The sequence below is a fragment of the Rhamphochromis longiceps genome, linkage group LG20 (assembly GCF_057381845.1).
Source record: "Rhamphochromis longiceps isolate RC_006_pf linkage group LG20, R_longiceps_female_GT1.1, whole genome shotgun sequence".
NCBI lineage: Eukaryota > Metazoa > Chordata > Actinopteri > Cichliformes > Cichlidae > Rhamphochromis > Rhamphochromis longiceps.
Genome location: NC_140576.1, coordinates 26,676,982 through 26,704,061, shown reverse-complemented (window position 1 = coordinate 26,704,061; position 27,080 = coordinate 26,676,982). Strand labels below are relative to the sequence as shown.

General features: G+C 40.2%; 1 protein-coding gene across 12 annotated transcripts in view; it reads left to right on the top strand.

Annotated features, from left to right (window-relative positions):
- Positions 1–27,080, top strand: part of LOC146645479 (membrane-associated guanylate kinase, WW and PDZ domain-containing protein 1-like) — an 88,356-nt gene that overhangs the window by 13,672 nt on the left and 47,604 nt on the right. For 10 of the 12 annotated variants that reach the window (XM_085394842.1, XM_085394847.1, XM_085394845.1 and 7 more), the window contains exon 2: positions 12,218–12,334. In XM_085394842.1, the coding sequence (XP_085250968.1) occupies positions 12,218–12,334 (117 nt within the window). Of the gene's footprint in view, positions 1–12,217; positions 12,335–18,915; positions 19,229–21,509; positions 21,776–27,080 lie in introns of those variants that run through there. The other 2 variants (XM_085394850.1, XM_085394849.1) reach the window with 2 other exon arrangements.

The following is a 27,080-nucleotide window of genomic DNA, read 5'->3' as shown; positions in this document are numbered from 1 at the left end:
TAAGAATACATATATAAAATGTAACAATTTACATAGAGGATTTCCACCAGACAGGTTGTTCAACTCTGAGGGTTCTTTCTTTAATTCCCTTTTAAGTCTTTTTCATCTTTTGATTTAATTGGGAACATAGTTTCATAAGATACATTAGCAAAGTTAATAGTTGTAACTTTTGTCTATAAAAAGAAACCTCAAAGTCTTTGGAGAAGCATGGAAAAGAGGAAAGAGTTGCACAATCAAAGATGCAACTGGAAACATTGCAAATGATGAAAGCAGCACTCAAAATGAAACACTGAACAAACTGGTCAGCAATAACCGCACAGTGCAATCACACGCCACACAAAATGACAGCTTCATTATCCATATGTAGCTTGTCGTGCATGTTTTCAACAGGAAAAGCTGTTAAAAAGCCACAAGGTCTTAACTATGTTTGGCGACAATTAAAACACATCCTTCCTTGTATTATATCTTGAACACACCACTGACTTGAATATGCCTGAGTAAGCACTGGAAATGGTCCAGTCTTATTGTCATGGCCCTTCTTGTCATATTAACGTAAAGTATGTGGGAAGGAAGGGATTACAAATTAGGTTTAAACATTCATGTGACAATAGCCTTGACTACAATACACCCACAATGGAAGTAATGACAAAAGACACCCAAGAATGTTCTTCACTATAATCTGAAAACATCTGAAAACCTATTTTTAAAAAAAAAACAGATTCCTTCATGAATACTGCTCCTACTTTTGGTTGATATTATAAGTGTTGATATGCAGTCACCCATTACCAGCAGCCTCATTAAAAGAGAGCTCAATAGCACAAGTACTTGACACATTATATCACATCAAACACTACGTCGTATTAAAGCACTTAAAGCATTCGCAGTTAAACTTAACAGAAGCAGAAGTGATTGGGAAGCAGTGCTTAATCTCATTGTAGTGATCTCAACAGACTGATGTAATATGTGGTTAAATTTCTAAATGAAAAACTTATGATTTTATTGTGTTTTTTGACCCCCCCTTTCTTACTTTTAAGTCAACTTTAATCGCTTTCACATGTTGTTAAGATCTTGTTTTATTTAATGTGAGTCCAAAACTGATTTGCTCTCTTATATGACTGAAAAAAGCAACAAATAGCTTTAAAAATAGCTGAAATATTAAGTTTTATATTAATAATTTCCATTGCAGAAGACTTCCCATCTTTAGGCTCACGGGTCCACATCGCCACTCGCTTGGTACGGCAGCATGATGAACCCCGCAAACACTGCCTCTTCATGTCTTTAAAGGCCCTCTGATCCAGCCTTTTTTGTGCTGTCCAGCTGTGAAGGAGAATCTGTGATTTCTTATAGTCTGAAGGTCGGGGAATTGATGGTTTGATGGTCAGTGATGTATGAAGGACTGCAGTCTACCATTATACACAGACATATATTCACTTTTAGTCTGAAGCAGTTCAGCACCGATGGTTTATGTGCAGAGAAAACCTTACTTGACATAGGTTCTTGTGTTGCTTAAAATGCCATCTTTTTGTGCATCATGTGGTAAATCTTCCAATTTTTTTGTCTTCATTATTTTGTCTCTTGTTTGTAAGAGTCTTTTTTATCTTTTTGGGTTGAAGTCTGTCCATTTTTGCATGTTTTCTACACTGCGCTTACAAAACGGGACAAGCTCTTCTGTTCTCTGGACCATCTGTTAAATTGTCACCCATGGGGATGCTTAGATTTAACCAACCAATAAATCACATTGCATCACCAAAAGCCAGAAGCGGTGCATGAGTTTGGGAGGCAGCATCCTACAACAGATCATCCGATTTTTTTTCTGTTCACGCTCTGCTGCACCGTTTGATTGACTGATTGTCTCTTCGAGTTCTTTTCTCTAAACATAATGTTTTCATACTGTCTCGTCTGTCTTCCCGTTGTTTTCTTGTGTCTTCTTTTTAAGGAAAGAGAGCTTGTGTTGTGTGTTGAGGATGATTCTCTTTGAATAGCCAGGACTGAAATGCACCTGTGAAGGTTTTCAGCATCATAATAACCACACTGGCTGCTCAGATCTAAGGACTTTAGATCTGACTCAGGCTTTAATCTTATCTCAGCTGCTGATCCCCAGGTATCAGTCTGATGTGTGTTATGTGTGTTTGTGTGTTCATCTGTAAGTGAAACATTCTTGCTTTTTTTTGTTGTCCCTTATCGGTCTGCAAGAAGGTTTATTGAACCCACTTTATATCCTGTAATTCCTGCTCACTTTCTGGTTGGGAGTACTGTTTTTTCAGTATATTAGCTAAATCCTCTGACAAACTTGCACAGCTGGCATTTCTGAGATACTGCCACCTCTCAGCACAAAATCCTGGTAGCCATTGCATTACAAAGTGAGGAAATTCACATGACGGTTATAATTTAATGAATCTCCCTGTGGGTCCTCATGTTTTTCAGCTATACAGAGCCCTGTATATTTGATGGATAACCCCTAAGTTAGGAAGGGTATCTTTGTAAAAGTAGGGCTTCATATATGGTAAATTCATTATTACTTAGTTTAACATAGCAGAGAGTTTTTTGGATGTCCCGTCTCCTCTTCTCCCCTTCGAGCGAACTTCACTGGTTTGTTTGTGTGCTGGATCAACAGCACAAGCAGTCCCTTCAATTACAGCCCTCAAGGTACAAATTAGTGGTTATTACACTGGGCGGAGAAGCTTCCCATTTTCCACTCCTTCATCTAAATACATATAAACCATAATTCAAGCCTAATGTGGTAATTTCTTGTCTTGTGTTTTATTGTGTTTCATCATATACTGGCTGGTGATGAAATGTTCATCCCTCTGGTGTGATGTGCTCCAGACTGCTGCAGCAGTCGACAGGCGGGGGAATTAAAAGAGGAGGTGGGACACGTATCTCTTCCCTGTCTCATTGCCCGTGGTCATTGGCTCCTGTGAAAGAGGGGACATTAATGACAGAGGGGCCCTTTGTGTGTGTCATGACCAGGCAGGCAATGACATTTAACAGAAGCAGCCAGTTAGAACTGATGGCACGCTTGCATACCGACAGCTGTAGCCTGATGCTCTCTATCAGCATCAGGGAGGATTCAACTGGCCCAAAGCATCTTTTTTTTAACATATGTTGCCCATGGGAGGAAAACAGATACAATGGTGTATTAAAATAGTTGCTTTGTGTGCATTTTTTTTTTTTTTTTTTTTTTTTTTGTAGAAACGTGGCACAAAGAAATGTTTTTCCTTCACATTACAAATGAACTCGAGGGATAAGAATAGAGATCCTGCCATCTGGAGTGTGTTGAGTTTGGTGTTCCAGTATTTGACAGGAAAATCTGTCCGTGTTTAGTCTGTGTTAAAATATTTTTGGCTGTTTATCTTGGATCGTGCCCACATCATTTAAGATCGACCCTTGTCTCAAACCTCAGGTTTCTAGTCTTTCTTTTAGTTTTCATAGCTGAATAAACCTTTGATTCGCCTCCTTGTGCATGTTTTTTTTTCATTCTTTCTTCATCCTTTGTCCTGCTCAGCCTGTAACACAGAGCAAAGGGAAGAGTAGGCCTGGGTTCCTCTGGTTATATTTAGCAATGAACAGATGCAGCGCACTGGAGTGGAACATACTGCCTCTGTTCGCTTTGCTGTGTGCGCTTGTGTGTTTTTGCGTGTCTTTGACTGTGACTCTTCCTTCAAACCCATTCTCCTATCATGCTCTGCTGACTCTGACTCAGCAGCACAACGCAGGACAACTGGGTCAGGACTGGGTTCTGCATATTAAACTACCTTGACAAAAAACAAAGCTTACTATTAACTATGTGCTGCTAACTTTTTAAAAAATGACTTTTTCATATAATACAAATACAAAATAATACTGCATAGAGGAGAAGTGTCAAACATTTAGCCCAGATGGGTCTGACTGGCTTCCTGAAATGCTCCAATCTAGCATTTAGGAACTACAGAGAAGGACAGCATACAGTTAGAAGGCATCAAGTTGTGAAAATGAATCATGTAAAGAGTGGCTAACTAAACTGTGACGACCTGCCATACCACACCAAAGTAAGGTGACCAAGTTATGCGACAGTGTTTCCTTGGTTAAGGAGAGTTGAGTTTGTTTGCGATGACCGTACCGATTGATTGTTCTTTTCATAAGAAGGTTTTTTTGTTATGTTTTTTTAAATTTTGCAGAGAAAGGGGAAAAAAGGTCATAAATACTTTCGGCTGCTTCTTTATTCACGAGGAGCTGCCACATGTTATGGCATATTTTCATGCTGGGTGCCCTTCTTGATGCAATCCTTGCGTGTCTCCTCCCAGAACTGAACAATGTGTAAACGCTACACTGTGGAGGCACCAAGTCCCCTCTGAGAGGCATTTTTTAATGTTTGTCATTTTTCATGTTTGACAAAATAATTGTCAGATTAATAAATACAATGATTTCATTGCCATTCAAGCCGCTCTGTCCTCCCCCCCCCCCCCCTTTTTTTTTTGCATTTAAAAAATGTGTTATTCAAAAAATATGCAGCAAAACACAAACACAGTTTTTGCTTATTGTTGTTAGCAAAGTTAGTGTAACTTTTAACTTTTGTGCAGTCGTGACTCTTGCTTTTTAATTGGCCAACAAAATATATATATATGAAAACAGATATAAGGAAGACAGACTGAGTTTTCTCACTTTAACATTGTGTCACTGCCCAGATGGTGTTATTTTGCTGAATATGATGCTGACACTCGGGTTCTCCATGGTCCCATTGAAAGCAGGATGTTACAGTGGGAGTAACATAAAAGGAGTTCTGGGTGTGGCTGGTTATGGAGGTAATTATAGGAGGAGATGGCAGAGGACCAGTCCATAGCTGTATGGCAGACCTATCTGTGATTGTTGTTTTTTCCTCTCCATCCCTGGCACTCTGATTGCAGGGCTGCTAGTGGTGAACATGTGCAGATGACCCTAAAAGCACTTCCTTTCTGTCTCTGTATGTTCATATGGCTATAAAGGAGCGACAGAAATCGTGTGTATGCATTCAGTTCCCATGAGAACAAAAATGTGAGATCCATGTTTAATATCACTACTATCAAGTCTTCTGTATCAGCTGTCATTAACTGGGCAGGGTAATGGATGTGTAATAGCTGGAGATTGCAGCTACTTTATCACACCGAGAGAGTCAAGTGAAGCACATCACTGAGAGCAGGAGTATTTGATTAGTTTTGTCTCTTGCATCCCACCCGATGTTAACCTCTCTCAGACAGCCCCTCCTTGTATTACTGGATAATGTAGAGTTAAATGCTCTCATCTGTAACTGGAGAGTCTAATGTTGACTGACGGGATGTGCTGAGACCCACAGGAAGCTGCTTAAACAATGGAATTTACTGTTTAAGAACCAACATTTCCAGTTCCTTCTCTGTGGCTATTATTTGGAATCAGCAGAGGAAATACAATATTATTTGTCACCTGGAGGAAATACCATTTCTTTGTTTAAGCTCAGGGTTATCAACCTGAGATTGCTTGAAACATTCACAGAAAGCATTTCGGTCCATGCGTGACTTTGTGCCACAGATAGAAGGACGCAGCCAGAGTGGAGCCTTCTCAGTTAAGCTGTGATCGAAAAAGCTATTGAGGCCTTCGCAGTTTTGCAGGACGTTTCTCTTTGTTCATCTCATCCTGATGTAGACGGTGTTATGATGGGGAAGAGCTCTAGATGAACTGTCTGCTAGCTTCTGTAAGTTACTGTTTAAACAGTTGGTTAGTACTATAGCTGAGATGAGAAGGTTAGTGCTACTCTGTGCTGTCACTGCTAACCTGCAGCAGCAGGCCCTTAGCGCACCATTAGGACTAGAAACAGTTAGGCCGGCTTTGACTGAACACAACAGAAGTTTGCACTAGCAGTTCTGCAGCTCTCTGCGTTTCATACCAGCCTCCCTCTGTTTCCAATCACTATGCTCAGCAGCTCAGCCAGCCAACAAAGCCATTCAACTATCAGCAAGGAAATTAACAGGAATTAAAACTTTCTTTAAAAGACAACATATTAGGTAATTTGAAAGAATGACTGGTGGCACCTGGAATTTTTATACCCAAATATCTTAACACGGTCACCTTTGCCTAACACCCTCTGCTTGGAAGTAAACCTTTTCTTAAGCAATAATCCGTCTGTCATCACCACAGGTGCCATTTTATAATAGGCAGAAGTGTGTGTGTGTGTGTGTGTGTGTGTGTGTGTGTGTGTGTGTGTGTGTGTGTGTGTGTGTGTGTGTGTGTGTGTGTGTCCGTCTGCATGATTGACTGTCCTGCTTTACACATAAGGGCAACTTGCCTACCGTTTAACATCTAATCGGTGCCAGCTGCAACTTCCTCTGGAGAAGGGAGGTTTCTCCAGAGGCTTGCTGGTGTTACAGAGTTATCTTTGGGGATGTTTATGTTTGTTTTGAGTCTACTTTAATGTAAATAAAGTGGAAAACAAGTGTTTAAAGTTTCCATTATTACCATCTTATCATACAATACACACTTTTCTTATGGTAATTACCACTTGCAGAGTATAAACTGTGCAGCATTCTCCCAGAGAGCAGCTGTAATTTAGGGATTCTTTCTGCTATGGCCAGCATGAAACTACGCCTGCTTGTGTGGTCTTTATCTTGGGATTAAACAGTTGTGTTGATTTTTTTTTTCGTTACACATGATTTGTCAGACCTTGGTTGCAGACAGTTTTTATGTGCTGTCCAACTCTTTTTTTACTACTACAAACACCTTTGTGGCAGAGGTGGAAGCAAAACTAAGGTCACTAAGTAAAAGCAGCAGTAGTAGTACAGTATTTTTAAAGGATTTTTTTTTTATTACATTTTCCTGTGAAATGTGGTAAAGCAAAATTACAAAGTTACAAATGAAGTGAAAGCACTCTGGTCTAAAATCTCCACATCTTTTTGTTTCTTTTTGTTTATGTTTTCTTATTAGAACTCACATAATTGAGATCCACCACTGGAGGGCAGCATCCTCTAATGACCACACATGGCTCATGTCATTTGCAGGTTGGCTCTGTGTTGCCATGGTAACGGATCTGCTGGAATCAGGCTTGCAGGCTATGAGGATTGGAGACACAGAGGGCAGTGTTGAGCTTTAGGATGGGAGATGAATCCCAATCAGCAGCTGAGCAGAGCTTCACAGGCAGACAGCAAACACACTGATATGGTGGATATTTCCTAAAAACTGATGGCAAAAGCTGCTAACTACTTTTACATAAAAAACAATCACAAACACCTCCACAACACCGCTGGTGTTTGGATGCCTAAGCCTGTGGTTTGAATGGCATGTTTATTTCCACACGCTTGATTGACACGCAGTAGCAGTGACTCATAGTGACGACAGCTGCTCTGTGGTACTATAGTCTGCAGCTGCTTTGCACAGTCTTCTGCTGATGTTTTAGCCAGTCACGGCCATATGTTTGTGTGCTCTTGTCATCTGGCCAGCATGTTTTAATGCATGAGATTTTCTTTTTATCCTCTTCAAATGTCTCTTCTAAAGACAAGCTCTTATGATAGCCTCTCCAATTAACATCACATGATCACGACGTGGATGCATTTTGTGTGTATTTATCTCTGCTTTCGCAGTCAAGTCAATAAATGTGAGAATGTGTAAATCTCTATCTCTTTAGATGTTTAAGTGCACATGCTGCGTCCCCCAGCCTCCACCTCCATTTCCAAATTGAGACAGGGATGCATAACTAGATTTAAGGTTATGTAATGCTGACTGGAGGCATGGAGGATGTGTATAATCCACTCTTATTTGGGTTAAATCCATCTCTCTCCGGCGCTCTCTGTCAATCTGGAAAAGGACAGGGGCCCTTACATATTCACACATCTCTCTTCTGCCTCATCAGACTTGAAAAGCACCAATCTCTGTCACACACAGTCTTTTACCAGCCAGCTTCACAAACATCCTAACTCCCAAGAACCATCTCTCAAAGCGCTAATGTCTCTGGTGTCTCAGATTTTTCCCTGATGGAGTGATTTGATTGTTATGAAAATCAAGAATATCTTCTTCAACTTCTTAAAGGATCTATCTTATCATTTAGACACAGATTCTCTGTCATTTTCACTGACAAAATGGTATGGCATTTTTTGGGCTGCATGTGTTCGTGAAAGACATTTATACTTACTATATTGCCCGTGTTTACCAAAACTAAGGTCTGATATTCATTATTAAAGTAAGACAGGCATCATAATATGTAATTAATTTGATAATATGCCATAATAACTTTATATTACAGAAGATAAGATCAGAAAATATTCATATTTTACATAATAAAACTGTGACTATTGTAAATATGATCTTTGAGGAAAAGCATTTAACCATTGTCTTTTAACTAATTCATTGTCTCGCCTCAAATTCCTAACTATCCAAGCAGTTTTGCTGTAAGGATAGCAATGTTAGTCAGTCAGTCATTAACTACTACAAAGTAAATATGTCCTTTGGTACAAACATTTAGAGGATGAACGCACTATTTCTTGTGATCCTCTATTTTTTTTTTTTCCTGTAGCAGCTGCAACACATTCATGGATGGAGCCTGTGTCACTGCTCTGTGTGTGGCTTATGTATAGATTTAAAAAATGCACACCAGGCCTAGTAAAGAGTACAAGCATCCCAGTTTTGCTACTGTTTATTAGCACTGCTGCCATCCTGGATCTGTGGACAAATCAGGGTTGGAAGGGTTTCTCCAACTTTCTGACTGGGAAGTTCCATTTGAAAATTCCAATTGCAACTCGAGATTTCTGACTTTCCACTTCCATAAGCCCTTGGTTCTTGTTTTTAGACTTCTTCTTTTACCAGAGCAGTTTTTACTTGCTTACATATCTTCTTTTCTTAACCTGATTAAGAGACACCCATTCCTTATGGGCCATTCATACCCACCACACTGGATGCATTATGCACAAACACCAACACAACCAGCTCTGTACCAGTTACATCAGTACTGAGAGTGTTGGTACTTGCTGCAGTATTCTCCTGAACAATAGGTGTCACCACTTTGACAAAACCTCAATAACAGCACTATTACAGGAGGAGAAGAAACCAAACACAGATTCAAGGAAGCTGCACATTTTTTTAATCACATAATTTTCTTCCAGAAAGTTCAATCTGCTGCAGGATCTCTCTCTGTATTATCTATGAATCATTGAGAGGTACACAACCAGCCAAAACAACACCAAAGTAGAACTTGTGCAAGTGGATATGACAGATTACTGTGCAGAATTCAATGACTCTGTAGACTTTACACTATAAATGTATTTTTCACATTACATCACAGATATTAACATTTTCCCATGTTATAAGGTATCAAATCAAAAATGTATATGTTCAGTGCAGTAGTAGTATGTGCCTTTTTAAAAAACAAAACAAAAAAAGAACAACAGCATTATAAAGACTGTGTTTAGGAGAGATTAGTTGTGGATTAGCAGTAGCTGTATGAGAATGTCCAGTACATTCCCAGTAACAATACAGCGCTCTTAGCGTACACAATACAGGGATCTCCATTCAGCTCATGGTGAATTGAACAATTCACCATGTCCATTGTTCAAAAAATCTGTGGAACACTGCAGCGCCGTCGTCGCTGAGATATTATCTCCACTTTTTACACCACATCTGGTTGTTTTTGTTGCATTTTAAAGCTTTGTGTCACATGCTGCTGGAAAACCGCTTTAAATAGGTCAAGAAAAAAAATTGTGTTTTAGTTAAAGTCCTTGAACATGGTAAGAAATTGAAAAAAAAAATCCAAGGCCCCTTTTTCTTGCTGTAATAAAAATATATCAGAAATTGTGACACGGCTAATATGTATCAAATCAAACCATGAATTTTCCATGAGAGGAGTGCTTATTTGTTCAACATCTTTATAGAAATATTTTTTAATTTTACAGTTTAACTTGCAGAAGGCTGCATCTTCACCACCAAACCATTTGCTCATTTGCTTTGCACAACAGCATTTGTAATTCAAAATTCAGGTAGAATATAAATAAACGGCATATAAAGTGCATGCACACACACACACACATACGCATGCCACAGTGGTGCAGTGGTAATCTGTGATCCACATGCCTATAATCCTCATAAATATTGAATATTTGATGACTTTCTCATTGATGGAGCATGACACCTAGGCGGCCCACCCTCTGCTAACTGTAACACCCGTGGGAGGGGGGGTTGTTCCCGACAGCGGTCTAATCTCAGGGAAAGCATCTGAGCCAGCAAAACTGACAAGACAGTAAAGGCGCCCGCTAATGTATGTGTAACACATCTTATTTTAGATGAAGCATTGTTTGTATAAATCAAATCGCTACAGACATGAAAACAGCAAAGGATGCAGTGATTCAAAAAGATGTGTGCATGTGTGTGTGTGTGTGTGTGTGTGTGCTTGCATGTCTGAGAGAGTATGCTGTTGTATCTGTTTTTCCTCTTACAATCTGACTTCTGCTTGCCTAGCAGGGACCGTAATGATGGTCGTCAGCACTGGCTGGTTGCTAGGTAACAATTACCTGACTGTGCTTTGCTTGCACTGAATTACACGGTGGGCTATGTGTGTGCATGTGTGTGTGTGTACGTGTGTGCACAGAAACTGAAATATACAACAACATAGAATCTTAGCCACTGTCTCCAGTTTTAGGGCAGAAAACACCCAGGAGCAGAATCACTGTGGTATTATTAGCCCAGCACTCTTTCTGAATCTTCGCTGTAAACTTATTCTCAACTTCTATTTTAATATTGTTTTCACAGAGCTTCAAATTTGTGTGTAAACAAACTGTTTTGCAACTGTAATCTCATTCTTTATTCATGTTTGATTTAGATGTTTTTTGTTAATTCTCTGCGCCTTGCATTATTGGTTTTACTTCAGTGTTCAAGTGTTTATGGTCGTGTCCAAGTAGAGGGTGGTCGGGTGGATGTGACGAGGGGCAGATGATGATGTCACGTTACACGAAACCTCAGGATAGATGACCAGTAGTTTTGGGTTTTTTTTTCCTTCTGATGATTCTGCTTTGTCTCTTTTTTTGTAATGTTTTTCCTACTTCTGAATAGAATTTTTTCCAAAACTGGAAAACCTTCCTGCCTCCTTCCTGGCTTAGACTTCTCCACCCTGAAAAGCCTTTACTGAAACTAAAGGGTTTTAGTAAAAGTACTTCACTGAAACTCTACGGCTATGGCATTTCCAGGTCTAACTGCTCTCTACCATTATGAAGTTCTTATTTGAACTCAAACCATTAACCATTCTATTAACTTGAACAAACTTTTATCTTTTAAATTTTGCTTAGTCGTTGTCAAACGAAGGTTAAAAATATGTGCTGTATGACCTGCTCCTTGGAGGTGTACTAATTCAGGAAACAATCATACTGATCTTATTCATAGATTAGAGATACCCTACTGACACTGATCGCTTAGGTCAGCAGTAGTTAGTCACTTCATGGATCAGCTGGATCCCAGTTGACAGAACAATTGGCCCTTTTTATGTTACTGTAATGTTAAATTCCCTCCAAGTCCCATCAGTTGTAAAGTAAACAATACATCCTCAGTAAGGGCACTGACCCTGGCATCAGGAAGCACAGATCAAGGAGAGACTCCTCTACTATGAACTGATCCCGACAGGAGGCCATGGCACCTCCCCCAAGAACTGCGTGCCAGCTCTCCCAGACATGGATGATATATTTGGAGATCATTAAATGGTCCTAAATGAGACCCTGGCGTGAGAGCGAGCTCTGACCATCTGGCCCCATTGTGAGCGCCGGAGCTCTGTTCAAACTCAGCCAGCAGCATCCTCACGCCTGATTGGATGGTTGATGAGTGTGCATGAATATTCCAGCCAATCAGACAGCCTTATAAACAATTACCCAAACCTCCCTCAGTCTCTACCTTTCCCAAATAAACGGACCATCCTAGTACATAATGTGTGTGTTTCCCTGCTGTAGTCAAACTGTTTATAAGGCCCCAACTCTTTTTTTACATTAGCCCCATAGTAAGCACCACTAATTCTCTTGTGATAATATGTGATAATATTATCACATATTTACTGTATTCTTCACTATGAATCAGATGTATGTGTAACAAGTTATTGTTTATTTACTGTCTGAGAAAGGTCTGGTCCTCTGTCACTATTTGAACAATGGAAATGTCGTGGCCTTTCATGACATTACTTGAGGGTGAATGAAAGCATGTCAGCGGTGAAAAGATGTCCTTTTTTTAGGTTTATTTATTTGAGCTGTTTTTGTCTGGCCATGTTTTCCAGGTCACAAGCTCAACAAGGATCTGAAGCACTATCTGAGCTTGAGGTTTCAGAAGTCTTCTCCTGACCACGAACTGCAGAAGACAATCCGAGCCAACCTGTATCGTCATGCTGTGCCTTGTGAGTATTACTTTTTGTTGTTTGGGTTTTGTTTTTGTTTTTTACATAATTTCTTCATCACTGGCTTATTTTATGGCTTGTTTACCATCTTTTTTTATTTAATCCTTTCCTTTTTTATATAAATTATTCTGTTAGTCTTTATGTTCTTGTCATCATTTAAAATTCGCACAAGCTTTGCTTCTAATCAGCGAAAGGGGAAACATGTATTTTTCAAACACACTCGCTGTCATTTTTCTCATTACTGCCCATTAAAGCCACTTGTGTTGACCACGCCAGAGTACCATTTTTGCAGCTGTCTCACATCACTGTGAAAGATACAAAAAACATGGCTCAAGCCAAACACTCCGCGCTGTGCCAGACTCCACAGCTGGGCTCACTTACGTCACAAACAGTTGGATGTGCGGCTGGGTAACACAGCCCAGCTTTACTCAGTTCATTTTCCTACTGTACTCATGTCACGTTTGTGTTTCCAAAGCATTTAGCTTGAATTGTGTCGGCCACGAGGCTTGAGGCCTTAAGTGTTTCAGCAAAGCAGCACAGTAGATGTTTTCAGCTTGCAAGTGTATGTTAATGTTTCCCCCTGAGAACTTTATCTGATTATGATATGTACAGACATTAATTAAACAGGCACAACAGAGATCAGCATCACCATGACCACTCGCTCCTGTTTCTCTGAAATGGGACTTGGTGTTGGTTTGCATGTGTTTGCATTGCAGTGCTTCCTAATAAAATGTGGCTTCTAGTCTAATGGATTTTTTTCTCTCCCTGGGTCACTCTCTTGTTCTTTGCCTTTTCGCTCTTTGCTCCCCATCTCTGGGTGTCTTTCTCTTACTCTCAGCCATGTGACTGGTAAATCTGCCTCTCTGAGCCTCACCCGGTGCCCTCCCTGGGATTATGATGTTCTGATATATTGAAAATAGATTCCTGTCCGATTATGTGATGAGCATGTTGGACTCTTACGAAGTTCATTGTATGATGGAGAGGCCCCTGTGTGCTAGGACAGTGCTGACATAAACATCAAAACGAAAACTAAACAACAAGAGATTTTCAAAAGAATGCTACTGTAAGGTGGTGTAAGAGAGACCCAAATGATTGCAAGGATTTGTTTCTATTTTTTTTAACTTTTTTTCCCTAAGAAATTGTGGATACAAATAGAGATACAAAGATCACTTCCTTTTTAGAGATAACTGTCGGCAGATTTAGTAAAACTTTTTAAGATGTCTTTAACTGCAAGAAATTAATCTTTGGGTCATTGCACACTGGTTTTTATTTTTACAAGAGCGCTTTTATTAAGAGGCTGCACTTTTATCATAGCTGACTGATGAAATCCACAAGAGAGGAAATGTACCAGTGCAACTGAATTGTCATCATGAAGGTTGGTTTAAGTCTCTAAGGTCAGTGAGGAGTGAGATGTAGGCAGGACTGTGCCTTGTATGCTCTCTCTCAAAGACTCTCAATGTTTTTAGAGCTCTTATATTGTGCTTTTATGACTTGTGATACAGTGTTTAACTGATCCGTCATTGACCTTAAAGACTCTCCTAACAAATGTGTACAGAACAAACCTCTACATAGCTAAACTTAGCTGTTAACAGGACTAAATATCAGTGTCAGGGACCAAACAGTAAGGCACATGGGGCAAATATGTAAGAAGCATTTTTTTTTTAATCATTTTTAATTAAATGAAAAATTGTAACACTGTCCACAAAATCCCAAATGGTGTAAAGACATCCAAAAACTCAAAATAAATTCAACAAAAGAAAACCCAAGCTGAGATTAGGTTTATATATCTAACTTCACCTAACAATTCAGGCACACGGATTTAATGTAGACACAGGTTAGACAGAAAAGGGTGGGGCACTTAGCCAAACAATAACAACGAACAAACTTAGAAAACTTTAAAATAACATCAGTCAACTAATATTTCTTACAAATCAAGATTAACTTATATCAGATATAATCATATTTCTAATATATATCTATATAGATTTTTTCAAGTCTCCCTCCCAATTTCATATCCCCTGTTTTCAGTCCACTGTTGGACTCTTCCATTTCCTGCTCATATTGTATAAAAATCTCTCTAACCCAGCTGGTCAGTTTTTTGGAGCATGGTGGAAACACTTAGGGTAAATGTTACTAGCAAATAAATAAAAAAGCCTAAGACAGAACTGGTCACTATGTACTCAGATTAGAAAACAAATGCTTTGAATAAAGGTATTATCAAAGCAAGATTATGTGCCAATTTTTTTATTTAATTATGTTTGTGTGAAAGATAAATAAAAAAAAAAGAACACTGAAGGGTGCCTGGTGGAGCCACTACAGCCAGTAACATGTTCACATTGGTAATGCTGATATGTAGCTGGTGTAATCTACCAGATTTGCAACAATAATTTAGCATGTGATTAGCACTAAACACTAGGGGTGGGGAAAAAAATCGATACTGTGTAGTATCGTGATATTTTGTTTGCTAATAATGTATCGATACAGGGACAGCAGAAATCGATATTTTGTTACAAAAAAAGTTTTTGTGGAATGGAACATGCTCTGACTTCAGAGCATGTTGTTCAGCTCCTTTTTCTGAGCAAGAATCCTGACATTCCTTCACTGTCCAAATGTGTTTAACTCTTTTTTTGGCAGCAATAAACATGACAGTTTACTTATTTTAATTTAAGACATGTTTTATTTTAATTAAGTTTAAAACTTTTTTATTTAATGTAAAATTATATTTTGTTTTAATTTACTTTCAAATTCTTCAGTTGCTGAAGGGGCTGCATAGTTTTCATAAATTGCATAGTTCACAATAGCTATAATTGTACCAGATGGTTGCATTCAGTTAAGTTGGACTAGACTGTAATACAAACCGTTCAAGTTTGTCAACAATAAAACTGACTGAAATGAGAGAAAGACTGAGTGTGAAACTTTGATATTAGATAAAATGAATATTGATAAAGTTTACCTTTATGTACAGAATCTGAATATTGCAAAATATTTTTAAAAATTGCAATAATATCGTATCGTGCGTTAAGTATTGTGATAATATCGTATCGTGGGATGTATGGTGATTCCCACCTCTACTAAACACACAGACTGATCAACCAAGCTATTGGTTTTGCTGGTTTGGCGTCAAGGTTGTTGAAACGACCGATAAAAATATGAGAAACGGTCATAATAGCAGTCGAATATAATATATACTGACATGGCACTTTGCTGAATATAATGTAATCGGCCAATTACATGGCAGCAAGCTAATGCATTTTGACGTGGTCAAGATGACCTGTTGTAGTTCAAAGCAAAGATCTGAATGAGGAAGAAAGGTGATTTTAAGTTCTGAAAGATTGTTGGTGCCAGATGGGCTTGACTGAATATTTCGCTCCACTGGAATTTTCCCACAGGACCATCCATAGAGCTTGCAGAGAAACACTGGAAAAACATAAAAATATCCAGAAGGCGACAGTATTTTGTATTGTCCTCAGAAGAGAATGGCCAGACTGCTTTAAGCTGATGGAAAACAAACAGTAGCACAATCACTTGTTGCACTTTCTGTATGCAGAAGAAAATGTAAAATTGGAAAATGTTGCTTGGTATGAGTCTACTTCTACTTCTGCATCTAGCTGGTAGGATCAGAATTTAACCATGAAAGTATGGATCCAACCTGCCTTGTATTAAAAATTCAGGCTGATGATAGTGGTGTAATGGTTTTGGGATATTTTCTTGGCACATTTTGGGCCCCATAGTACCAGCTGAGCATTGTTTAAACACCACATCCTGGATGACGATTGTCACTGACCCCGTCCAACCCTTTATGGCCACAGTGTGCCAATTTTCTAATGGTTGCTTCCAGCAGAAAATGTCACAAAGCTCAAGACAGATCAAACTGGTTTCTTCAACATGAAAATGATTTCACTGTACTCAAATGACCTCCACTGTCACCAGATATCTTGCACAGGAAATTTGCATCATGGGTGAGCAGCCAACATGTTTGCAGCAACTACTTGATGCTGTCATGTCAATATGGACTAAAATCTCTAAGGAATGTTTCTAGCAAATTGTTGAATATACATATATTCAACAAGTTATATACCACAAAGAAGGCACTTTGGAAAGCAAAGGGGGTTAAACCCAGAACTGGTAAGGTATATCTCATGAATTGTCTGGGTACGTTGTTGAGGGGACATAAACATCTGTCATTTATCTGAATTTTTTGAGTATTACAGAGTATGTTACAGACTAATTTTTGACACATGACGTCAATATCTTCACACATTTACTATAGATTAAAATCCCCTACTGCTCGTTCACTGGGCATATCATTAATTTGTCATTTTAAAACAATACTATAATGTGACACTTACACTCAAAAATATTTTCCACTACTAATCAGTCGCTGCTTATATTGGATGTTCTTTCAATTCCTTTATTTGGTTTGAAGAAAATATTGAAACGGTGTCCAGACCTGTTAGCCTTTGGCTGGTAGTTTTTGGCTGGTATCCTTAGATATGTATATAGTTTTGTATATATTATCCATCCAGGACCTTTTTCTTGTGACGTCTGCTCCCTTGTTAACCAGCTATTTTTTTATTTTATTTCCAACCACCTTCTCCACAGATGGGGATGGTGGCTTTCTCTACATGCATTGATTTTATACCCCAGTGTTTGTAGGACTACTGTGATAGTACTGTGTATGAGCTCATTGGTTTCAGTGATTCTGATAGTAGGGCTGGAGGTGGTTTCACATCTGAACGCATTCTTGTCTGTTGGGACTTTGTCAGTGAGCTCAGGGAGTCTTGTCCTTGGTTTTGTGGCTACCTTTGTCACGGTCTGAGGAGGCAGACCATGCGGTGGACCCAGGTGCGAACACACGAGAGTAGACTGGAGTAAACTTAACTGAAAGCGAGCCTTTATTGTGACTGGTGACAAGGAGTGCAGACAAGGCAGAAATGCAGTGACAAACTAAACTATGACTAAACTGGGAAAGTAAAACTAGGAAAAAACTATGAAGACACAGGAAACCATAACTATGAATACAACACTGACATTGAATACAGACTTTCAAAGTAAAACAGGAAACATGGAGATTAGACATGACATGAACTAAACATAACCACGCAGACATGACGCATGAACCAGGGAGACTTAGTACAGGGGGAGATTACATAAACAACTAAGGAACAAGACTAAACAGCAATCTAGAAATTAACTAGGTGAACTAAGCTAAGGCACAAATAAATACAAAAGATACATAAAACTCAAACACTGGGTCGCTCGACCCAGGACCATGACAACCTTGGCCACATCGTTCATTCTCAGCTCAGCAGATGCTACTGCTACAGCAGTTAGGTGGGCATTACGTAGCTCAACTAGACTACTCCAGTCTATCAGGGTCAGCTCATTATGTCCACACTGCTCACTACTGTTCATATTGTTCTGTACTTTGGATCTTCAGCTTCAATAGTAGCTTTCTTACACTGACGTTATAGCATTGAGCTACCAGGTCAATGTGGATGTTTGCCTTCCACTTATCCATAGTACATGCATTGTAACATGATATGGCTTGGCTCGACTTGGATAGTAGCATTCCATTAACTCCTTGTCCGTGACTTGTTCCACTAGCCCACCTCTCATCAGTATTTGATGGTTCTCCAATACCTTGCTAAGCTGGGTAACAACTGAACCAGTATGACTTTAGTTGCATCTCTTGATCATCTTCCAAGGTAGGGTTGGGGTTTTAGCCTCAAGCTCCTTACTGGATGCATGGTTTGACCAGGATTCGAACCCCAACCTATTGTTCCAAAGACTATCCCGCTGCTATATAGTAAGCAGCTGGAAAGACACACAAAGACACACAGACATATTGTCTTGTGGCCCTTTTTGGGGCACAACACTGTGTGTGTGTGTGTGTGTGTGTGTGTGTGTGTGTGTGTGTGTGTGTGTGTGTGTGTGTATATAACATTGAAACGTTTATATTGTTTACCCCCTTTCTCCCTTTTCCTGTTCCGTCTGCTCACTCTTTAGTGACTTACTATCCCTGCCACCTCCTTTATAGTGTCTCTACCACAAACAGACGCACACATGCAAATATAGTCTTAGCATGACAAGGCAGAATAACAAAAGCAGTCAAATAAAGGACACACTTCTCAGCCCTGTGCTTCCTTTGTCTGTGTCTCTCGTGTCTCCTCCCCCTTTCCTGGGTACATGTGTTGCTCCCACTCCACTTGGTTGACTCGAACAGGTGCCTTTAGCGCTGACACTATCTGAGGTATTTCTTTTTGCTTTTGGGCTTGTGTGTGTGTGTTTGTGTGTTTATAGTAAGAGCACCTCTGCCTCAACCCACCCTCTTCTCCCGCATATCCCCGCTGATACAGATGGCCATTGTTATCATGTGCAGCAAATGTCACAATTGATAGACAAGTTGCTCTCTCGTGGGATTCATTTCTCTCTCACATCTACAGCTGCTGCTTGCGGATGAGGGTTATCTCAGCGTTTTGAGCAACAGAGTGAACCAATCTTCCCTCCCCCACCTGATCTCTCCCTCCCTCCGTTGCTCTCTCTCTCTGCTCCCTCACTCTGTCATTCTCCTCTCTTCACATCAAATCCTCCTGTGAGTGTCAGCGTTCCTGTGGCTCGGCGGTGGCTGCTGCCTTCCTCAGTCTCTCTCTGTCACACTCTAGCTGCTCCCACCGTGTCCCTGCCTCTACTGCTCTCACCCACCATCTCCTGCTCTCTCTCTCTCTTTCTCCCTCCCCTCCTTGCTATCTTTCACTCCCTCGCTTCCTTGTTTTCCACTCCACTGCCGATCTTGGGGAAGTCATTGTGGGAGACAAATTTCTCTGTTTGCCGTTCACACAAAGAAAGGGATTACGGGTTGATTTGTTGGCTCCGGGCTCTCTCTGCATCCAGGCAAGTGGCAGCTCCTTATTCTATCCTTATTCGCTCCTTCTTTTTTTTCGCTCTCACCATCATCCACAATCCAAAGCCTGTGATGTATGCATGGTAGTGTGTGTGTGGTTGATGCTGTGTATATAGGCTAAGGGAATCAGGGAAGGTGGGGGTAGGGGTGGGAATTATGTGAGGGAAAGAGGGGGGGCAGGCACACTTGGAGCAGGCACGTCCAACCCAGAGGGACAGATGGCCAGTAGCCCTGGTGCTTTTTCCTCTTTGGTTTTCTAATTCACCCTGCAGGCTTTGTATAAGGCCCACTAATACACAGACCTTCTCTTCAAGAAGCAAGAGATGGCTGCTCTCTTTAGCTAGAAGAAGGAGGGGGGGCATCTGTATGTGATGAACGGACAAGGTATACGAGAGGAAGGAGGAGGGGGCTGCTCTAGAGGCAGAGCAGGTTTTTAAGAAGGGGTTACTACAGGAGAGAAGAGAAGATATGAGGAGCTGAGAGGGAATGGAGAGGGGGGTCATCAGCCTTGAATACATGGAGGTCAGGTCCAGATGCTGCTCAAACAAAAGGGCTTCTCTGGGGGAACGGCAGGGGGAAGCGTGGCACTCGCCATTGTGTGTGTCGCTGCATTGCAGGGTGCTGCTGGGGAGCCTCATGCTAATGATGGCCATTCATTCTTGTAACGGATGAGTGGGCCCCAGCTTCTGTTTGCCTTCTTTTCACATACACACGGTTCATATTTCTTTCGTGACCAAATATCAGCTGCGTTAACACACAATTCTCTCTAGAAAAGGCAGAGGAAGGAAAAATGATGGCTTCTAAGCTCACTGAGGAAGCTGGGCAAATATGTGTTTTTGCATAGTAATGATGCATGAGGACAGGTGCAGCCTCTGTGTTCAAGGACTTTGTGAGGTTTATGTTTAATGCATGTGGTGTTTGTTTTTAGTACATTTTGCAGATACAGTCACAAAAGACTATCATTTCCTACTATTAGAGTAAATAACAGAACCAATTTTCAAATCTACAAAAGAACTGCAGATCTTCTTCCTTGTTTGTCACTGTGATTGGCAAGTGGGTGAAAGTCAGCCCTGGAGGCTATGGTCCTATGTTGTTTTGTTACTGACAATTTCCTTCAGGCCCTTTTCTTATGGCACACTATTCAGAATTACCATTGTCAAAGCACAACCTCTGTTTCTCTTTTTATTTCTGCACTTGGAGGTAAGAACAAACTGTACTCTGAGCCTGGTCTTACATCAACTTAATCAATACTGCTGAAGAACCACTGTGATCATGAATATAAAGTGAGGCTCACAGTAATGTTATTGTTATTTAAAATCCTCATTCTGCTTTCCTCATCAAGCTCATCCATGTAAGACGGCCATGCTTTGATCGTGTGAATACTCAAGTAAGGATGTGAAAACCGTTGAGAGGCTAGTCTCAGTCACTCGGGTCAAGTTAAGGTGATCAGGCCCTGATTATTGAACCACTAGCTTGTTCTTTAACTGTAGAAGTATTCATGTACTGTAGTTCTCTCAGTTTAGCTCGGGGTGATTGCACTCCCTGCATGCTCAGACTAGACTCGTACTTCAGCAAAAGTAGAGCCCTTTGCCTCACATGAAGGAAAAAAAAGCTTGTGTGTTTAGAGAATATTTTTGACTAGCTGGCAGTCAAGCTAGCTGGTTAGCTGTTAGTGTTGTGTGTGACAATGACACCTCTTTTGAACTTTTTGAGTTCAATGAACTAAATTGTGTAAATAAACTGGCTGAACAAGGATTCTTTGTTGTGATCATGAAGACTAGTCTGTGTCTGTCTGTCTCGTGATGATTTGGATCTGCTGTGGTGGCCAGCTAGTCTACATTCTAGCTAGCCAGTTCCTGCAAGCAGTGACCATGACTGTGGCTCAAAATCTCTACAATCAGATAAAATCAATCTTCAGATTACGGTATCAGAGTTTGGATCAACACTCCCTTACTCATGATAAAGCCATAGTTGTTGTCAAATTGCACCCAGATTATTGCCCGACTGGTGCATTAACTACATGACATATTAAAAATGGACCAAACCTCATAATGTCCTTGAGGGCTTTTCTTTTTTATATCGTAACTGGTTAATTGAGTAGTGCATTTGTCTATTTTGTCCATCATGTAAGTGATGAGCACAGTTTTATATGGCAAATTGGTTGTGTTTTTAGAACTATTTTTATAGTGGGCGGGAGTATGCAAGGGGCTGTGGGGCTGCAGCCATTGGCCTCAGACAGGAACTGGAGTGTGAATAGCTCACATTGGCTTAGCCTCTAAGCTGGGCTGGACCTCTAATTTGCTCTGCTTGTGGAGCTTTGAAGAAAAACGGCAGCTGCCTACTAGCTGCCTGCCTGAATGAGTTTGCAAGCTGGGAGCTAGCACTTGCTCACAGACAGCTGGATGATCCATGGATGGTTTGGATGGAGCAAGAAAAGCAGAATTCATCCTAGTCAAAGTCATCCTGCTTGGATTTATCTTTTTGAATATTTCTGTGGAATAACCAGAGAGAACGGGCACAGAAGCAGCGGCGTAGAGGTAATCTGTGACATTTACTACTTCTCCTGGGAATGATGCCGTGTCTTCCGGGATTACGTTGAAAGAGATGTGGGTGGGGAGAATAGATGGATACACAGAGGCAGAAATGCAGGCAGGTGGATTTTTAACAGACTGTGGGAACCGGTGCTTATGCAGATTTGTGGTGTGATATTGATAAGCTGTGATGTGTTGTGCTGTGCGTCTTTGATGACGGCGGCTCTCTTAATCGCACACACATGCATTATTGTCAGTCTGAGCTGATGTTTGATTAGCGGCTCACTTTAAACGCTGATCTGTTGACACACTACCATAGGAGGACATTTTGCCCTGCCCCTGGCTCCTGCAGCTACATCTTTTTCTTTCTGTCATCCACCTTTCCATTTCTCCCCTTCTTTGAGTCACCCTTTCTTGTGCACTAGCTAATCTGTTCTCCTCTCAGCTTTGCCTTTTAAATGAAAGCTCCTTTCTTCCTTTCCAATTTTGGGTTTTATTTCTGCACCGGTTTCTAGTAGAAGGCGAAAAACCCCACAAAAACCCAAACTGAAATCTTAATGTTATTTCATTAGATTTATAGCTAATAACGCTTCAGATTTTATATGCTTGCCCACTATTCATTTTCAGTCCTTATTCTTCGTCCCCACATTGAAAAGGAGGGAGCTGTGGAAGCAGCAGGAGAGCAGTGGCTGGACTCGGCAGTGAGGACTGTTGTGGCGCGAGCTGAAAGAATGCCCTGTTGTGCTGGGCAGCAGCAGCATTGTGTGTCTGGCCTCCTTCTCTTTAATGGGCAACTCCGTCATTCCTTTATTGAAACAATCACAGCGAGAAACCTTTTCTATGTTTAATAATAATTAAATAAATAGGCTCTTTGATACACAACCTGGCCTCTTCATAAGTAAAGGGCCGGGTATTGTTTGAAAACTTTCTATTGTAGCCCCAATAAAATAAAAGCGCTACACACTGTGCTGGTAAAATACTTTCTTGTGAGAGCATGATTTTTCCATATTTCATGAAAGCAGCATTAAGGTCTTTGACGTCTTAAATGTTCAATCTCATCTAAACATTAATAGTTGTAAGGAAAAACACATCGGTTGTGAAGATGGTTTCATATTTTATTTAAAATGTTACCATCTGATCAAAAATCAAATAAGCAAAGGTATAAATCGGAAACTGTTCAGGTTGAATAGCAGGGCTATCCAAGTTATTTTCCTAATACCATTTTCATAATAAATATTAGCTTATAAAATATTAAAAACTAGAGATGACAAATGTCATTTCCAAGTCCTCCAGGCCCTGTAGTAAGCATTCTGTCTGACAAACAGTCCAGAACACAAACATATTTAGTTGTGTAAAACAGAGAAGAGTGAAATATTCAGATTTGAGAAGCTGAGACTGAAGAATCTTTTGCATTATTACTGAGGGCGTTTTGTTTTTTTGGCATTTCATAGACCCATTAGCTGACAGCCATCCATACACTCACACAGTTTTACTACAAAAATAGTACTGACATACATGGTGACACAGATACTCTACGCATTTGTTTTTGATAGTTTTTCAAATTTGCCTTTTTTGCCTCTATTTTCTTGTATAAGACAGGAGGAGGCATTGCAGCACCTTGCTGAACCATCCCCAGCACACTGGTAGTTAACCGAACCTGCTACAGCATGGCATGCTCCCAGCAGCTGATAGGATCTGGAGTGGGATTGCTATTTGCTTAATCATTAATCTGAGGGCCTCCACTACATTGATTCTCTCCCTGTTCCCCTTCATCAATCATTATGGGCCAGCATTTCCTTTAATGGGGGATAGAAGTGCTGATTGAACGCAGCCATGGTACTGGGGACATAAAAATCATCTTGGTCCTGATCAGGGCTACAAAAAACAGGTCCAGAACCTGTCCAACTCAGCAACAGCAGCAGACTTCTAGCCTTCAAGCATCAGAATGAGGCTGGATCCTTTAATTAATTTTATGTTCAAATTATGTTCCTAAAACGTAAAATAGAAAAATATCTTATAATATGATGTATTTGTCCTATTATCTTTGCTAAAGACTTGTCCAGCTCACACCATAATGGATGCAAATGGCCACCTAACCATAGTTTGCGGTTGAGAAGCTTCCATCATCTGACCAGTGTATTAAGGGACTACTTGTGTGGATGAGGCCTTAAAGTGCTCCCTCAATCAATGCAGCTCCAGTAATTGGCTTAGAGGCCCAAGACAGTTCCATGCTAACTCCCTGCGCGACTGTTTGCTTTCTCTGCCCCGCCTCTGCTCGGTCTGCTCTGAGATGTTCATGTAATTTCTTCTAACGTCACCTCTCAGCCTCTGTTTTCATAACACACACCTTGCCCATCAACACAAAGATGTGTGTTTATTCTGGAAACAATGCCCCAAAATATGCTCTCGCTGTGGTTTAGATGCTGTACACAGGACTGTTACGAGCACGTATGATAAGATTGGGTTTCTTAAGAATATAAAGTTTGTTCTTTTATTTTATTATGACTCTAATTAAATAAATAATCCAGCTGCTGTTTTCATTACTGAAACACTCAGAGCATGGTCTGACATTAATTTGCTAAAATCCAGCCATCAGGTTAATCTCGCTCTCAGGTCAGTGCCTGTTCTTTTGTGTTCTCCCTCCTGCTATGCTCACGCTCACAACCAGCAGGGGTTAAAAACAGCAGATGTTTGGCTGAAACGGTGTGCGTGTGTCCCCGTGTGTGTCTACAAGTTTGCCTATGTCTGCTAGACAATGAGTGGAAGCTCCTCAGACCATCAACAGCAGGAAGGCGATTGAGGGTATCAGATGTCACCAAAGTGCCGTTGGCCTATTGTTAATACTCAGGACGGTTTTCACCTGGATTTGTGTGTTTGTGTGCGTTCGGATGCGATTGTTGTTGTGGTGGCAGTGGCGTGCGCACACAAGGAATGTTTTTTTTTTTTTTGCGTCATTTTACAAACTCATTAAGATTTCGCTGTCACTGGCCATTTGTCTTTGATATCTGATATATACATTTTATATATGGGAGAAAAGATCTCAGCAAGTCAACAGAGTTTGAGGTCATGTAATTGCAGTCAGAGAGGTCATCTTGGCCCCAGGTAACTGAACCATACTGACCCAAAGGTCAGAAGAGGACAACGTGAGCACGGGACGTAGTCGGCTTCTCGCACTTTGCTTGACATCCTGCATTTCACCTTCCAATGTAAATAACAACATCAAAAGAGGAACGATTTTGCAGTGAGAAGCAGAATCTTATCAGATGGCTTCACATGAGTAGAAGACAAACTCTTCAAACTGCACTTTTTTGCTTGGCAGCCTCAGCCCATCCTAAACTGTTATAATAATAAACATGTTGTTGTTTTTCGGCTTTTGAAAAATTCTTCAAATGGCCCACAGGAGCCCTTTCAGTAATGTACCACAAACCAAGTCTCAGGTGAAACAGCTAAAATATTCTACAAATTCAGGGTTTGGGTGGGTCTTCTACTGATTGATTACTAGACTTAGTGCAGATTTACAGTAATCTATAAACTGTGCTGGTGTTTTGTTTTGTTTTTCTACGCATTTGTGTTCATATATAAAATACAGGTGAAGTAAACCTCAAATTTTATTTGCTATACCTACAAATTGCTGAAGCAACTAGATTATTCTCTTTATTGGGAACCCACCCATATCTTCACCTGGTATCTTGGGGTAAGCAGGATTTCACCCCTATACCTGACGAGGTTAGCTACGACCATCCAGAACCATCTCGAGCTGATGTTGGCTGCTGTGATTACCTCCCCAGTGGCTTTCTTCAGTTGTTTGTTCGGACTCCAGCTGGGTTGTCTGAAAAAATAGCACAGTGATGATGCGATCCTTCGGCCTCATTAGGCAGATCTTAGTAACTGTCTTTCTTCAGTCCATGAGATGGATAGCCTTTCACAAACTTGCCCCTCCCAAGGCATATATATTCACCATAAGCAAGAGTTCATGCAAGTGGTTGTTTCTGTTTTTTGAGTAAAATGCTAATGTGAAAGCAAGATCGTGTTTACAGTGTTCATCATCAAGTCGTTTTCGTCACCTCTGAAAAAAAGATTTTTGTCCTAGGTTTAAATCCAATGGTTAGCATGGTTAGCATGTTCTCCCTGTGAGCACATGGATACTCTTGATTCCTTCCTTAGTCCAAAGACATGCTTGCTAGGTTAACTACTGATTTAAAACACTAGCCTTCCATGCTAATATTTGCTAATTAGTGAGTTGCCATAGAAATCCATTCAACAATTACTGAGGTGAGTTAATTGAAAACCTGAACATACTTTATTTCTTTATGCAGTAGATGGTGATGCTAATGGAAAAATCGCAGATCATCATTTTGGAGTTTTTATCGTCAGAAATCCAATATTTGTAATATTTCAGGTTGGACAAAGGAAGATGATCAGGTCACAAGAACCTTACCATGCTGCTGACATAGTCTACCCATAAAACACTATAATTATAATATGTAATTTAAATCAAATATTTGAAAAATGTCCATTTCAGATATTCTCTACTTCCTTTCCCCCTTATTTTTAGCTTGTAAGTGCAACATTAGAACCAGATCTCCCCTTTATTCCTTTTACTCATGTATAGTGCATTATGTTAAATGTGGATATCCCTGGTAGGCCTGAACCACTTTTATACAATACAAACATTCACTCAGCTACATGAATGAAATATTTAGTCAGCCTCCACAGACAACAGCTTCTCCCGCAGCACAAACTCTCATAGCTTTCATCAGGCCAGCAGAAAAGGCTGCTGTGCAACTTAATTGCATGCAAAAAAAATGTTTCTTCTTCTTTTTTTTTTTCTCTTTTTTTTTTTAACAGTGTAACGTAAAAAGACTGTTTACACTGGTCAAACCTTTTTTATGTTTATCTGTGACCTTTGTGCAAACACTCACTGGTTTGGTGGTAGCTCAGTATTTGTGTTGATGATGTAGAGCGATATAAGATGAAAAATATGGATTTTTCACTGCCAAAACGGTGAAAGTTAAGCCTTGTGCATTGTAAAAGATTCAGAAGCCAGATGGCCTTAGAATCTGCTTTTCTCTGAAGCTAGATAAAATGGCCTCTAAATGTTTTGCCGCTCATCACTCGGGTGGGAGCTCATTTACAGCGTGCAGAAGTGTTCAAATAAATCTGGAGACTGTAAACTCTGAATTATATCCAAGTCAAACTTAAGATAAATGGAAGTGGAAGTTGATGTGAAATGTAGAAATAAAGTTCTCTAAAGCAATTCTCTGTATGACTTCATGAGAAAGCTTAAATATAATAATCTTGGCCAATGTAA